Source organism: Rana temporaria, chromosome 5 (assembly GCF_905171775.1).
Source record: "Rana temporaria chromosome 5, aRanTem1.1, whole genome shotgun sequence".
Classification (NCBI taxonomy): domain Eukaryota; kingdom Metazoa; phylum Chordata; class Amphibia; order Anura; family Ranidae; genus Rana; species Rana temporaria.
Genome location: NC_053493.1, coordinates 289,623,949 through 289,641,418, shown reverse-complemented (window position 1 = coordinate 289,641,418; position 17,470 = coordinate 289,623,949). Strand labels below are relative to the sequence as shown.

Here is a 17,470-nt window from a genome sequence, read left to right as displayed (position 1 = left end):
CATGACCGCACAATTGTCAGTTAAAGCCACGCAGTGCCATATATCACAAGCAATGGCCCGGTCATTAAGGGGGTAAATCCTTTGAAGGCTGAAGTGGTTAATTCCGCAAGCTGAAGTTGGATACTGAATCGCCAGATTCTGTGTGCACCAGTATAAGTAGCTAATCAGCTTCTAACTTCAGCTCATGTTAAGCTTTGGCAATAAAACCTGGAAGCTGTTTGGTTTCAATGAAGAGTTGCACCAGATTTTGCACGCTCCAGTTTTAATAAATAAACCCCAATGTCTTTAGTTATGGACATTAGAGAGGTTTTTGGATTGAAATTCTAGAAGTAAGTGTGGGTTGGAAACCTCCACAGCAACTATACATGGCTCTCAAAAAGAATGTTTACTTATTCAATAAAAGCAGAACATCCTTTTAAATTCAATTTACTTGTACCAATCATAAACCCGTTGCATATGTTGATATAATGCCCCTTTATTTTCTTCCAGCAAACTTAATTTTATACTGAAATATACATTGTACATTAATTGACTTAGCTATTATCTGGATGTTGTACTTGTAAGTATTTCTATGATCAATGTTCTTAAAAATGTTTGAAGCTGAACTATAACTAAATCATAATCGTAATACAATTTCCTACATGTTTTTACAGACAAAATAATACATTTCATAAAGGATAAAGGATTATCATGGACAGATCATAGACAGATTATCATTTGTGCTAACAAATGAAAATGCTGTTAATTGGCATTGCATAAAAATGGCAACATGCAAGACACCACAAAAAGCAAATTAGAGAAATATTGTCATCATGCATTAGTACATGCAGCTCCCAAAATGCATACACAAAAGGATATAACCAAACCAGATCTCAGAGAAGCTGGAGATTATTATACTTTCAAACAGATTTTATATAAGGACAATAAGCACAACTTTCAGGTACCAGGTTTGTAAATTATTTTCCCATTAAAGATAAGGAAATGGTTGTCCCTATCCATGACAGTCTTCTGGAGCACTAGGCACTCAACCAAAATTGCCTAAGCAATGTTTTAAAAGCATTTTTGGAAATGCTAAATGTAAAATCACAGTGGGGTTGATTTACTAAAACTGGAGAGTGCAAAATCTGGTGCAGATGTGCATGGTAGCCAATCAGCTTCTAACTTCAGCTTGTTCAATTAACCTTTAACAAAAAACTTGGAAGCCGGTTGGTTTCTATGTAGAGCTAGACCAGATTTTGCACTCTCCAGTTTTAGTAAATTGATTCTTTTTTGTACACCACTGATTCAATCAGCTGCGCAGTATTTTAACAGACCTAAAACACAAGTAAATACAACAGACCTAAGACACAATTTTTTATATATATTAGTTTCTGGAGCATGAATACATTGGAGATCAACCTGTTAATGTGAAGGTGATAGTTTGCAGAAGAGTGGCTGGCCTCTTTTCAGTCAATGCTAACTCTGAAATAGCTAATAACATGAACCCATGGCTAACGCTTTACTTTACAGTATAGTAAGTTGAGCCAACTTTCACTTGACGAATGCTACCTCAGTTTGCAATTCAGTACATCAGACACTCAGAGTATTGTTTCAAAATCTTTAACTCCATCCATCCCCCATCAAATTTAATAACCTCCATAGAAAAGTCTGGTGCAGTTCTGACTTACAACATTTCTATCATTGTCAGATACCCACATGAATAAAGGCTGATACAGGGCTTATACCAGATGGTCAAATCCACAGAATATGCAATTTCACAAATGCATGATTCACCCTGATACTTCCATGTAGATCTGTCAAATTTGCAAGAAAACATGCCATTCACAAATCAAGGATATCAGGATTCATCAGTTGCATAATTCTAAATCCAACAGACAGCCCTGCGTTTGTATATTCCAAAAATGTAATGATCTTAGAAATATCTCAGGCTGATGTAAGAATGTATCTAACAGTGCCTTTGCCCATTTACATAAGCCCTTACAAGTGCCTTGGGAATTAATCTTCTATTTGACATTAGTGATTGAAAGTATACTACTTCATTGGGCATCAGAAAAATGTAATATAGCATGAATTGGCCATCCAGGACTGGCCAATATTTTTTACACTAGACAACTAGGACTTGGTGCTCATTTTTGGTATACATTTGATTAACTTTTGGGTTTGGTATTTTCCAAGCACCATTAGAATAACACAGCATTGACCAGAAAAGTAGAAAACTTTTGCAAAAATGTTGTCAACTTTATCTTTGCAAATTGGAAAAAGCCATCCACTCAACATGGATGACATTTCTTTAATTTACATCATTCTTGTGAACCCTCAGGCCGTGTACACACGGTCGATCCAAACCGATGAGAATGGTCCGACGGACCGTTTTCATCGGTTCACCGCTGAAGTGGCCTGATGGTCTGATGTGCGTACACACCATCAGTTAAAAAAACGATCGAGTCAGAACGTGGTGACGTAAAACACATGACGTGTTGAAAAAAACGAAGTTCAATGCTTCCAAGCATGCGTCAACTTGATTCTGAGCATGCGTGGGTTTTGAACCGATGCTTTTGTGTACTAACCATCGGTTTGGACCTATCGGGCAGCGGTCCATCGGTTCGATTTTAAAGCAAGTTCTAACATTTTTGACCGAAGGACAACGGACCGATGGGCCGTACACATGGTCGATTTGGACCGATGAAACTGGACTTCAGGCCGTTTTCATCGGTTTGGACCGACCGTGTGTACGCGGCCTCAATGTCTGATGGATGCAATTCTTTATACCAAAACAAAGACGTTTTAAAAGTTTGTTTTAAATTTCTATTCACACACTGGGAAAGTTATGTGCGTGATTAGAGCACGTATAACAACACCTATCACCAGACTTTCCCTCGTGGTTTGCACCACTTATGTATCACAGTAGCTGTAAGCACTCTTACATCTAAGTAATGTACTCTTGCACCTTAACTTTACAGTATAGCAGCTTGTTGTTTTTTAAAAAAAAACATTATTGCAGCATGGCTGCCTAATTTAATATTTTTCTTACCAGCTTTCTGAGAAGAATGTAGAAAAAAAACTATCTACCCTTGAGGATGCATGCACGATGTTACGATTAATCAACAATAAATATGAAATCATGGAAAGAGAGCAATGCTTACATTTGCATTTCCCCAGTAACAATAAACATTGAATAAAGGGCATGTGCTTTGAAAAATAAAATGGCAGAGGACTAAATAAATCGTGTCATTATCAAATTGTGGTCAATTGTGTACATTCCAAATTTTGTTTATATACATGCCCAGAAAATGCATATGGAGAAAGTACAAATGAGGCATTTGAGAGGGTATAGACACTAACACTCTACTCCTACAGCACAGTTTGTACATACTATTGAAATTCCTGGTGTATACCTTTGCAGCTCTGATTAAATATTGAAGAATTGTTTTAGGCAGTTTAATGACAGACTTTGGCAAGGCTAAAATGGCTGAAGCAAATTTTCCAATAGCTCTCTAAAAGAAGGACAAAGCAATAGGAATTAGTAGAAAACAGTGAACATTAATGATAATGACTAAATCTTAAACAAGCACATTGACAGCAAGCTTAACATTAGTTGTGAACACACATTAATGACTGTATATATGATACATGTGTTTGAATTAGAGCAGAGGTTATTATTGTGTTAAAGTTTGTAAAGCATCATGCATGGGAGTGCCTGTTAAACAAAATATATAATACCTGTACTGTATTTATTTAATGAGCAGTTACTGAAATGTTAATTCTTTTACTTGCTCAGAGATCTACCCCTTTAAATGTCTAAATATAGCAACAACCAAACCTAACCCCAATCTAAACTCTAACACTAATTACCCCTATTCTGCTGCATACTAGCCTTGAAAGCAAGCAGCACCAAGATCATCATCTGAGTGATGTCAAGTTCTTACTATTTATTGATATGGTCACTTTAAAAGGGTTTTCAGGCTGCAGTTAACTCATTAATTTTCTTGGCTAGGACATGATCTATGAATACATTTAGTAAATATATTACTATGATTGCTTTCCTTCCTTCCATGGTTACTAGCTAAAAGCATATATTTCAAGTTTTACATTTTTGCCACCCATTTCAGAGCAGTTTAAGCATGTTCTGCTATTTTTTTCTGCAAAGGAGCATATAAATATAAAGTAACAGAGTATATTTTTCATAAAGTTAATAGAATATACATAAGAACGTATGCTTATGAATTTGAAAACAAACTAAAAGGCTAGACAGACAAAATATATTTAGTAAAAAATGCAAGAAAATTTGAAAAAGTCATCGCCTTTTAGCTTATAGTGCTAGAAAACCCATTTAGGTGTTATATCTTAATATTTTTTCAACTTCCTTTTTAAACAATTGCCATATAAATTATTACCCTGAAGAAAGAAAAAACTGACATCAACTTAATAAAATGTATCACAGATTAAGCAAATTAAAGCAATGCCAAAATTCGCCTCTTCACTTTCTTCTTTCCTGTTTTACTGAAAAATAAAGTTTGATTTAAAGCTTTAATTTTTCAGAATTTCTCCCAGTAAAAGTGAAGACAGGCCTACACCAAAAACACCTTTCTCACAATGAAGGGTTTTGTCAATGCTATGTGCAAGCAGCATTGAAACTGAATGAATCGAGTGTTCATTTCAGCAGTAAACATATAAAAACAGAACCAGATACTCTATGTACAAAATTATACAAGCGTTCCCTTACAGCGAAAAAATGTGCTAATCGTGCACAATGCTTACACTTCCTGGTCTAAACCTACCTGGAAAGCAGATTTCTTCCTTAGTTCATCGTCATCTTTATTGTCATCATCTTCTTCCTCTTCACTGTCCGTCTCAAATAAATAATAATCACCGCTTCTGACCACTAAGCAAGATAAAGTAGTTACTCACTTCTTGATCTTTTAGAAAAGTCTGATAGTCTCACGTACTAATAAAGTAACACATTGTAATCAGGGAACAGATAAGGTCAGTGGCTGTGTTAATGGTAAACTGCCGTAATGTGTTTTTGTATTCATAAAGGGCAAGGGCACTTAGCTTTAGAGGGCCCTAATCCCCACCAGTACTTGTAAGAGTATATACAGTTAGGTCCATATATATTTGGACACAGGCACAATTTTCATACTTTTGGCTCTGTATGCCACCAGAATAAAATTAAAACGGTTGCCTTGTGGGTTTATGTGTAATCTCCACTAATAGCTGTAAAATATTGTAATTATGAATATATTTCATTTAGCTTGCATCTATGGAAGGCATGCAAAAGGGCGTCACATAAGTGCTTGTTAAGAGCAGACATTTCAGTGCCTAGATTTATGTATACAAACAATGGAGAGCCAAACCTCATTGTTTTACACATACTCACTTCAAAGGATCCCATGCTGGGATATGCAATGAAAGGAGGCCAACCCATAATCAATACTTAACTTCCTGGGAAAATTCAATTAAATCTCCAGCCCATAATAGTCACTAGGATTTGCATTAAAGGGGTCTGACTTATGTAGTAACCAATGGGCATCAGCATGCAGGGATATACTCGGAGGAGATGGGAGGGGGAAGCTCTCTTTATGGAACAGCAGCCGTCAGGGTGGGACTAAAAGGTAATTATGGGAAAAGGTCTGTTTTACTTGTAACTGAATATGTTTGTACATTAATGTTTTAAAGGAATATACTCTGTATTCCTCCATGTAATTATTTCACTTTATACTAATATTTTCTGTGTATTAGATAGATTACCAACAATACTACAATAAATATTATTATGTTAAAGCTTTCACTCTTGGTCAAAAGAACTCTTGTTTAACCCACATCATATCTTTGAGATATTAAATCTTAATTATTATTCACGGTTAACAAAACTAAACAATCCAAATTAATTTGAAGAGCAGACGTTCAGCTTTAATTCAAGGGGTTGAACATAAATATCAATTAAAGTTTTAGGAACTGCAACCATTTTTATACACAGTCCCATCATTTCCAGGGGCTCAAATGTAATTGGACAAATAAATATAATCATAAATAAAATGTTCATCTTTAATATTTTGTAGAGAATCATTTACTGGCAATGACTGCCTGAAGTCTGGAACCCATGAACCTTACCAAAGACTGTGTTTCCTCCATTCTGATGCGTTGCCAGGCTCTAACTATAGCTGTCTTCAGTTGTTCTTTGTGTGTGGGTCTTTCAGTCTTTAGTTTTGCCTTCAGCAAGTGAAATGCATGCTCAATTGGGTTGAGATCAGGTCATAGACTCGGCTATTGCAGAAAATTACCCTTATTATCCTTCAAAAGCTCCCGGGTTGCTTTTGAAGTGTGTTTTGGATCATTGCCCATCTGTACTGTAAAGCGCTGTCCAATCAACTTTGTTGCATTTGGCTGAATCTGGTCTGACAGTATATCTCTAAACACTGCAGAATTCATCCGGCTGCTTCTGTCTTCTGTCACATCATCAATAAACACTAATGACCCAGTGCCACTGGAAGCCATGCGTGCCCATGCCATCACACTGCAAGCTTTTACACATGACATTTTGTGCTTTGGATTATGAGCTGTTCCAAGCCTACACCACACTTTTTTCTTCCCGTCATTCTGGTACAGATTAATCTTAGTTTCATCTGTCCAAAAAATGCTTTTCCAGAACTGGTCTGGCTTTTATAGATTTTTTGGGGCAAAGTCTAATCTGGCCTTTCTATTCTTCAGGCTTATGAATGGTTTGCACTTTGTGGTGAACTATCTGTATTTGCTCTCCTGAAGTTGTCTCTTGATTGTAGACTTTGACAATGATACACCCACCTCTTAGAGAGTGTCCTTCACTTGTCTGGATGTTATGAATGTTTTTTTTACCATAGAGAAGATTCTGCGATCACCACTGTTGTCTTCCGTGGACGTCCAGGCTTTTTTATGTTGCTAAGCTCACCAGTGCGTTCTTCTTTCCTCAGATTGTACCAAACTGTTGATTTGGCTACTCCTAATGTTTGCTACCTCTCTGATGGATTTGTTTATTTTTTGAAGCCTTACAATGGCCTGTTTCAATTGCATAGACAGTTCCTTTTGAATGAGTTATATAGGTTCACGACAATAGATTCCAAATGCAAATACCACACTTAGAATCAACTCCAGATCTTTTACCTGCTTAATTGATGAAGAAATAATGAAGGAGTAGCCCACACCTGACCATCAGCTTTTGATTTATTTGTCCATTTACTTTTGATCCCTTGAAGAAGGGAGAATGGCTATTCTTAAGAGCTGTAATTCCTAAATCCTTCTTCCGATTTGGATGTATTAAACCTGAGAGTGTGCACTTTCAGCCCATATCCATTACTTAACTATAGCTTGAATATATTTTGGTAAATACCTGAAAAAATCTAAAATTGTGCCTGTGTCCAAATAAATATGGACCTAACTGTATTTATCTGTCCCCACTCGTAGTGTGCAGCCTGCTAGACTCCTCTTCAATATCTGCCTTTTCCTGCCCATACATGTTGTGGACTCCATTATTTGCTAGAAAACATCTATGCACTGCTTTAAGGCAAGGCAGGTACATTTTGTTTTCTCTTACTGAGCTATCTGGAAATAATGGAAAGAATTGGGGCCCACTAAGGATAGGGGCACTATACCCATTTACAATTAAATGTATGTATTTTAGAACATGGAAAATCTTTCTTTGTATTACCCTTACCAGTGAAAATATCTTTTAAATGCTACAACGAAAAAATAATACAAAAGCACAGACATTAACAAATATCATGAACACTTTTAATATAATTCAGAGGTGTATTTTCACAGTGCTGATCAGGTGATTGTACCTACAGATGCTTCTACATGTTTACTATAGTATGCTGTTTAAAAAGAGCCTTTTGTGTTTGTTAGCCTGTGCCTATAAATTCTCTACATTCTAATGACTAGTGCACTGAAAAATGAGGCAAATAAATGCTTCTCTTTTGTTTATCTTTATAAGTTCGTCAAGGTAATGGAGTTGTTAGATTGAGATAGTGATTAGCACATATAGAGTAAAGATCTCTATAATCAAATACATATCTATAAACATTAGATGGCAGAAGTTAATGCATGCATGATCCAGCCACTGAATAATCTTTCACATGGAAGATGATTGAACAAACATGCAGATTCATTTGAAGCACACCATGTTTATTCCTGCTGATAGCCTATTTCAGAGGAAACAATAAGAAAATCCAACCTGCCTTGTCAAATTTCCCCCAAGAAGGCTCACAAAAGCATTAAAGATTCCTATTCCCTAATGGCAAAAGTTCTCTTATGCCTATAAGTAACTTAAGGGTTCATACACAGGAACCGATGTTTTGAATCTCCCCTATATCAGGGGATGTGAAGGGCCCATCAAAGCAAAAAATGCTATTACATTAAATACTTTAGGTGTTGCAGGTGCTTCACTTGCCCTAATGCAGAGTATAGAGAAGCAAATGCTTTGTTAAATGTCATATGCATTGGGCTTTTTGATATGAGATAGTACATGAGATAGACACAGAAATGATGCCCAATTTCAGCAAGTGTACATGGTCAAAAGGTGACATCAAGTGAATGTAGTGAATGCACATTAGTATTTTTCCTGTTCACATGGAAAGCACTTCACTGCCGCTATCCTCAAACATGAGGTTAAATGCAAAAACTCTTCCATTATTAGGGAATGATCACTCAATGCTCGCCCCTTTCTCTGCCAATATCATGTCAGAGCACCTGAGAAAAATGTTGGAGTACAAGTTACTCACATGAAAACTTTCATTAAGAGATATAACAATTTTGGGTACTTGCTAACAGGCCAAACCATCTGTCACCTCAGGGGCGTACATACAGGGGTCGCAGGGGTCACCATTGCAGCCCGGCTTCATGCTCCAGCGGGCCTGTGTGGCCCCCCTGTATGCCTGGATAGGAGGGTGACAGCACATCGAAGAATCAATCACTCCATGTAGCTGCTAAATGCCCGCTTCTCCGCCTCTCCCTTCCGCATACATTCAGGAGGGAAATTGAGAACATCAGTTCCTTCACATGCTGCTCCCACAACCTCTGTCCTGCTGCCCCAGGCTTCTATGTGCTTCTCTGGCCCTCCTTGCCCCTGTCAGGATGGAGAGTGGGGAAGAAGCCAGTAATTGTGTCATTTACCAGCCTCTTCCTTGTCTTAATGAATAGAGTCAGTGATCGATACCGATCACTGACGCTGGATTTTTTTAATTCATTCATAGCTGGGGCATAGTAAACTGTGTTTGCTAGGCTTTAGTTTATAAATTAACAGGAAGCTCCGTACAGAGCTATTCCTGTTCATTCAATATGTGCAGCTGAGGCTGCAGAGAAAAGGACTGATTAATCTCCTCAGCCCCTTTCTCTCTCTCAAAAGTGAGACATCAGGAGTCTGTTTTAACCCCTGATATTTCACCAAAACCCACCAATGGGTGTCCTAAATAAATATGTGGTTGAGGGCCTGGGGGTCACTTCATGGTTTCTTGCACCGGGCCCTGAAGGTTCTTGTTATGCCTTATCATTGTCAAGGTCACCTTATTCATTGTCGTTTGGTAAAATCCCAACTAATTTCAACTTTAGACTGGTCAGAACTCTTACGTGACTTTTGGACCAATAATAGTGTCAATTTCCCCCTACCGAATTCTCCATTTCTGTAAAGCTACAAGATGTCTGAGAAACTCTTTGATGATTTATTCAGTTGGCTTCTAAACAAAATTAATATTATTCATTTGGGTGGATTTAGACTTTATAAACCAGAAATTTAGACTTTAATCAGCACTTTAACTTCATAACAATTGGGATAGAAAACAAGAACATAATAATAAATAATAATAATAATTTGTAAATATCTATGTTAGGGTAAAAGCCTAAGATTATAGATCAAAAGTGCAAACAAAGAAATGCAGACTGCAGAGTAAATGTCTAAGCATCAATTTAGTGCCTGTTAGTTAAGAAAGACCATTTACGCCTCCATGTTATTGTTAATATGTTAATAACCTTATATCCTTGAGCAGAACACTTTTTTATATTATACTTTGTATTTGTTTATCAAGCCTAAGGAAACATACACACAGCAAAATGAAAGATGACCAGCAATATGTGAAGGCAGCCGCACCATTATTTTATACATAGAGAGGATGTGCTAAGCATGGACTTAAGCTTAACACCCAGATGACAGTCACTGTGATAACAATGAAGAGAAACCAATGACGGATGATTATTTTGCCCTCATTATTTATCATCCATTAGCAGAAATCAAACTAAGTGTATATTTTGTTTTATTCCTGTTAAGTTTAAATTATTGTCTTGTATCTCCTTCAACTTCTTTCCCTGCATTCCTTTTAGCATTAGTATAATAAATACTGTTTCCTAATATGTCTGTCTCATGTTTTGTATATTTATGAAATAGGCTGACATGCACCAATTAAAACAGGTCATATAAGTCAGGCCTCGTACACACGACCGAGAAACTCGACGGGCGAAACACATAGTTTTGCTCGTCGAGTTCATTGTTAGGCTGTTGAGGATCTCTGCGAGCCAAATTTCCCCATTCCCGTCGAGGAAAAAGAAGACATGCTCTCTTTTTGGCTCGACGGGATCCTCAACAGTTTCCTCGTCGAAAAGTGTACACACGACCGGTTTCCTCTGCAAAAAAAAAATACCAGCACGTTTCTTGCTGGTTTTTGCCGAGAAACTCGGTCGTGTGTACGAGGCTTGAGCCTGTAGCCTGATAGATTTATTTCAGTAGGCATTTCCAGCCTTTATAAAAAATATTCAAATATGTATTTATAATTTCCCCGGATAGAACAATAACAACATATAGTTAACTTGAAGGTAATTTTCTCCTAGGGAACTTAACAAATATAATCTATCTGTGATATAAAATCATGACTACAAATTGTAGGATACCATATACAAATGAATCACTATGGTTTTGCCCCACAGTTATCCTGTGTATACAGCTCATGGATCATGTATTAGGTTTCATGCTACCAGGATTTCTGGTAACTATAAAAATAAGTCCTGCTTACAGTAATAACTGTAGGGATTCTTGTACAAGCAACTGTAGTCTATACCAAACAGACCTATTACAAATACTAACATCTGCTCAGTTAGACCACAGAGCTAATTTTAGAAGGTTGACTTGTTTATTAAGAATTAAGTGGTTTCTACATTTAACATTTCCAGAGATGGTTTAATATGAACTGTGACCAAACAAAGAAATATTATATAGAAGTTAGAGCATAAAACCACTATTTATGATTTAGTAACTTCTTTAAATAGATGGTAAATTGGCCACTACAATCAAAATGTCTGTAATTGATTACTTGGGACATGGCATGACCAAGAAGCATTAATGCAGTTAACATCATAGCATAGGCTAATATTCTTCTCTCTTTTTGGTAAAATGTAAATGTTTAATACAATAATGAGGGCAAAATTACAGCATTACATTGCAGAGGGGAGCTGTTCATTTGGGCAACATTAAATATTAGGCCTGGGGGTGGTCAGCTTTTGGATAGCAATGGGCACTATTATCAAGGCCAAACAGAACACTTTTCATAAGCAGGATCACAAAGTAACGGTTATAAGTTTTGGATCTAAAATGGATTTTTTATAAACATTGGCCTATATTAGCGGTGCCAAAATAACTAATGCCCAAATCACTGCTACCCAAAAGGACAGTACCCAAATATTACAAAGCCTATCCAAACCATAATCTGAATGCTCAAATGACTCGTATTGATTGCGGAACTACTAAGGTTTTAAACTCACGCTACATGTAAATTAAATATTAATAAGAGAAATATTCAACATGCCAGTGGATCTGTTGTAGAGCATGTATTTGAATAAGACCCTTAATAATAAACTTAGGAAGACAATTCTTACCAATGTAAAGCATAAATGTGACATATACCATTGTGACAGTTTATGCAAAAGAACCAACAAAGCATGCTAAATTTAAAATATCTACTATATACAACACAGTAGAATCCTGGTGGTATATGTCCAAATATACTTTACAGCATTCATACATGTAACCCCTTTGCCACCAAGGAACTAAAAACTGCTGATCCGTAAGCAGCAAGGAGGTTATAATATAAGCATGTTGGCCTATATTTTTGCTATGGCAGCATTATTGACCTAAGAGTTTATGATACATTCAAGAGAATCAAGAGATCTTTACTCAGGGTAATCAGTAAACATAGGCCAACATCATGTACAGTCTACAAATCATGTGGGTCTCAACAATACTGTCAATTTTGTATTTATGAGAAAGAAACACTGGCATAGTTTGTTTGTTACTCCACAGATTTAGTTTGCAATTACATTTGTCAAATCAAAATCACACATGAAAAACTTGAGAGAAATTATCCAATGTTCTTTGGATTTAAATGACTGCGTTTTTTATTTTTGCCTACAAATCCCTATATAGGAAAAAAGTCCAAATAATTTTGAGAGGGAATTCAGATATGGGTAATGGAGTTTGCCTTAGATTGTAAAAGATTATCATAATAAACAGCATTTCATTTGGAATTTGTGAGTCTGTACCTAGAATTTTAAGTTTGTTCCCGGTTTTTGCTTCTTGACTGCTAGAGGAACCTTCTGGAACCCCATGGTAACAAGTAAAATCAATTCTAATGGCATACATTAAACTTTCTAATGACATAAAGTTAACTGCTTGCCGACTGCCCAACGTCATATTACGGCGGAAAGTCGGCTCTCCTGCGCGAGAGCCCGTAGCTCTATGTCGGCTCTCGCACAGGCCACTAGGGGCACGGGCGCGCGATCGCCGCCGGGCACCCGCGAATGCTCGTTACAGTGCGGGGACCGGGAGCTGTGTGTGTAAACACACAGCTCCCGGTAATGTCAGTGGGGGAATTGCTGATCTTCTGTTCATACAATGTATGAACAGAAGATCAGTGATTTCCCCTAGTGAGTCCACTCCCCCTACAGTTAGAACGCACCCAGGGAATATACTTAACCCCTTCCTCGCCCCCTAGTGTTAACCCCTTCACTGCCAGTGGCATTTTTATAGTAATCCAATGCATTTATATAGCACTGATCGCTATAAAAATGCCAATGGTCCCAAAAATGTGTCAAAAGTGTCCGAAGTGTCTGCCATAATGTCGCAGTACCAAAAAAACGCTGATCGCCGCCATTACTAGTAAAAAAAATATGAATAAAAATGCCATAAAAATACCCCCTATTTTTTAAACGCTATAACATTTGCGCAAACCAATCAATAAACGCTTATTGTGATTTTTTTTACGAAAAATATGTAGAAGAATACGTATTGGCCTAAACTGAGGAAGAAAAATGTTTTTTTATATATTTTTGGGGGATATTTATTACAGCAAAAAGTAAAAAATATAATTTTTTTTCAAAATTGTCGCTCTATTTTTGTTTATAGTGCAAAAACTAAAAACCGGAGAGGTGATCAAATACCACCAAAAGAAAGCTCTATTTGTGGGAAAAAAAAGGACACCAATTTTGTTTGTGAGCCACGTCGGACGACCGCGCAATTGTCTGTTAAAGCGACGCAGTGCCGAATCGCAAAAAGTGCTCTGGTCTTTGGGCAGCATTATGGTCCGGGGGTTAAGTGGTTAACAAATTTACTTAATTTGCCTTCAGTCTTAATTCACATTAATCCCTTGCAACTAACTTTATTAAGATATTCACAGTGGTTCTGGGTTGTAGCACCTCCATTACATGTTTCCCTGGCAAGTTCATAAATAACTCATTGGTATATTTTTACAAGATTAGGTTGAGGGACAACTTCTAGATGATAATATTGGCAGCCATAAGGATTTAGCTAATTAGCAACATGGTATACAGAGTAAATGTCAGTCTCTCAAATATTTGTACAAAAGAGTACAATTAATTTAATTTTGTCATGTTAAAGATTATACTAAATTAACAATCCGTGGAGTAACAAAGTTAAAACCATGCAGAGAAAACAAACATATAATTCTGGTCAAGGATATAAGGCGTGAATCTGTAAATCTATAAATGATTGAGAAAACCTACTGGAAGCATGATCAACCCAAGGCCGCCACCACTGCTTTTTTTTGCCCTTGACTTTCTCTTTGTCTGCTTCTCCTAAAATGAAATATGTTCATTCATTAATTGGGAAAAATAATCTCATTGTATTAAACATCAAAGTACATTTACATACAGACAATTCAACCACATTTATTCAATTGAGGGTAATTGGTAAGTTGTGCTCTGGTCTAAGTCTTTATAGCTTTGGTGATAAACGCTGGCGAAAATAAGCAACCCTGTTTAGTCCCAAGACAGTCCCCTCAAATTCCATGTTCTATAATGAAAAGATCCATGGGTGAAACCAGCAGGTTTAAATGGACTTTAGGTAAAACAGTGAGTGAGTAGCGGATCTAGCAATACCCTTAAAACTTTGGAAAGTGGTGCATGAAAGAGCAGTGTAAGCTTTCAGAAACCTACTCCATGCTGATTGCTAGTAGTCAGGTAGGGGTTTTGTGTGGAATGTTGTATTAGGTTGGCAAATCTACAAATATTCTCAGTTGAGTTTTGTTTTGAAATAAACCCATTTGGCCTGCATTAATAACGGTGGGTTTCCCTATAATATGAAAATAGGTATTCTGCAATATATAAATATCTGCAATTTTTATAAATTTTAAGTACTCAGATCACAAAGCTGTTGTAATTAAGACAGAAGCTTTAGAACTAACAATAGGTGGCTTTGAAACTTAAAAAAGAAAAAAAAAAATGAAAACAAAGTATTTTTGTGGCTAGCTTTGCTTACACTGTGGTCACTCCTGTTTTAACATTTAGCATAGTTACCTTCATCATCATCATCTTCCTGTTTTTGGATTTCTTGACCTTCTCCCGATTCCTGAGCCAGACTTAGCATTCTTTCTTTACCTTTTTTATATTTTTCTTGTCTGGCTTTAATACGGTCCATCCTGGTAAAATGAAAAACTATTATGCACAATCCCACTCCAAAAACAAAAAGTCCCAATTATGCAAACACATAAAACATGAATTTGCCCAGGAAGTATAGGAACATTAAGGTTTATAAAGCACGTTTATTGTAATTTTTCTAACGTCTGGGGGAAAATCACAATCAGTCAAAATATAGTCATGTTGCCCACAGCATCTTATTATCAGACCTGCACTAATTGAGCTGACATTTCATTGCTTGTGAAGGGCAAGATCTCTGCATCACTTATGTTACAGATACATCACCTCCCATGGTTTGTAAAAGGGCTAGATACAAATCCACATACTGCCTTTTTAGCTGGTCCATGGATTTTTTTTCCTCTTCAAGTCTTGCTTTGACAGCTTTGACAATTATTGCCTGAAAGAGTTCTGCACCTCTGAAAGAAAAAAATATTAATAATTTGACATTTTTTCGAAAATAACACTTAACAGCACACATTGATCTGTGTGTTTTTTGTTTTATTATTATTATAATTTTTTTTATGAATGCATTGACTTTTGTGTTCTATAGTTATTTATTTGCAAAACTGCTTTTACCAAGGAAAGCAAAAGAAACAAACTATTCTGAGAACTTTATATAGTAATTTGGGTGCTTCCCTTTTAACATTCATGTGTCATGAGTTCTTACAAATGAGCAAGCTTTATTTACATAAATACCTTGATGCAAGTATTTGAGAAGCTTTGATGTCTGCCACAACATGTAGGAAGTAATAACTCATAAAAACTCTCCTTTGCAATAACAAAAAAGCAAAACAGATACTGTCCCAGATTATTCCAGCTTCACCACTTGGCAACTGACAATTTTTGTGGTCCGTAGCTAAAAATAGACAAAAACATATATGTTACATTGTCCCATTATTTCACAAAAAAAGATTCATCTATACAACTGACAAAATGTGCCTCTTTGTTGAATGGTAGAAATAATACTTGGGCAAAAATGTGTCACCTTGATAAATGTCAGAACCCAGCATTGTCATAGTGTAGGAAGATGGTACTATAAGAATGCGCCATTATGTCAGCAAATGGCATTATGAGAACAGGCTACTATGGCAGAAAAAAGAAGTGAGGCTGACTTGCTAAAGGATTTGAGAAAGTTAACACAATAAATTGTGTGAATATTAATTTCAATTCCTCATGATATGCAGATGAAATACGTAAACAGATATTTTCTTTAAACATGATAATTCCCAAGATCATGTAGTAAATCAGGCCTAATATGTCAGGACACATTAGATATCATGAATTCAAAAAATGTAACCTAAAAGGGGTTTACTGCCATCTTTTTGGAAAAAAAGATTTAGAGGCCTGAGGGCTAAGGCACAGCTTCAGATTAAATTGAACTGCCGGCACTACCTCCCCTCCACTAGGTATTGGGGGGGTGGGGGGCATTCTTAAGACTAGTTAGATTTAGGCTAGAATTTTACTTTTAGTATACCAAACACAATAAAAAGTAGCTATGGCAGCAGGCAATCTAACCTTCAGTTCATCACAGCACTGCTGAACTCTAATTAGAGCGGAGGCTTCAGGCAAGCCTCAGCTGATTTATAGAAAGGAACTGCCTGAAGTCTGTAAATCTAACACACTGAATCAGAAAAACATTCCATTTGAGAAAAATGTGTCCAAAAGCAAGCATCCTTTCCATTTTTACTCTTGATAGTAATTCCAGTGTAAAGAAAAAGTTTAATGAATGTAGTTATGTTTTACAGTAAAAACTAAAACTAAAATACTGGAGCCTAACCTCAAAAATTACAGATTTTTAAGTCGTAAACTGCTACCTGCCACCTCAAATGGAATTAAATAATGCACCACATATGGACTTGGTTATTGTACCTTTCTACACAGTTTTTGTATATAGATGTTCATGCACTAAATGAACATTTATTATAATTACATATAGTATATAATTACATACAATTAATTTAACTCAATTACTTACGGATGTTATAACCTTTCACAGTACATGCCAGACTGAATGCCTGAATTAACCAGCAACTGTTTGCGATCAGGTGGTGTATGTAACCACAGGCTCCTATCTGAAAAAATATAATTCATTTTAGAATAGAGGCTATACAAAACTGTACCTGTAATGAATTTACTTAGATGTAACTCATGGGCCCAATCTGTTGCGTTTTGCTTTAGATATATTTACTAAATAGAAAAAGCCTAGGCAAAATTTCAAGATAGATGTAGTATCGCACAATACAAATATATCTATTAACCTCCCTAGCGGTATGATTATTTCAGAAAAAAGGTGCTGAAAGCGGTACCATTATTTGCAAGGAAATGTGGCGTTTTATACTGTAGGCCTGTAATTTTTAGGAATAACTCACTTAAATCTGTCGAAACAAGAGTCTAGTAGGCATCCCGGGTATGATTTTTTTTTTAAAAACAAAATTATAAATTATAATATAATAAATAATTATAAATAATTATAAAACATAATAATATAATTATAATAAAAATGATTCAATAATGTAATCAACTCAAA

The 17,470-nt window shown here is 36.2% G+C and overlaps 1 protein-coding gene across 7 annotated transcripts in view; it reads right to left on the bottom strand.

The window, feature by feature from the left end:
- The window catches only part of PIEZO2 (piezo type mechanosensitive ion channel component 2), a 432,615-nt gene that overhangs the window by 70,194 nt on the left and 344,951 nt on the right, over nt 1–17,470 (bottom strand). For 5 of the 7 annotated variants that reach the window (XM_040353951.1, XM_040353956.1, XM_040353950.1 and 2 more), the window contains 7 exons: nt 16,919–17,015; nt 15,640–15,799; nt 15,270–15,359; nt 14,824–14,945; nt 14,032–14,103; nt 4,779–4,882; nt 3,396–3,494 (listed from right to left, as the gene is read on the bottom strand). In XM_040353951.1, coding sequence (XP_040209885.1) covers nt 3,396–3,494; nt 4,779–4,882; nt 14,032–14,103; nt 14,824–14,945; nt 15,270–15,359; nt 15,640–15,799; nt 16,919–17,015 — 744 coding nt within the window. The remainder of the gene's footprint in view (nt 1–3,395; nt 3,495–4,778; nt 4,883–14,031; nt 14,104–14,823; nt 14,946–15,269; nt 15,360–15,639; nt 15,800–16,918; nt 17,016–17,470) is intronic. The other 2 variants (XM_040353952.1, XM_040353954.1) reach the window with 1 other exon arrangement.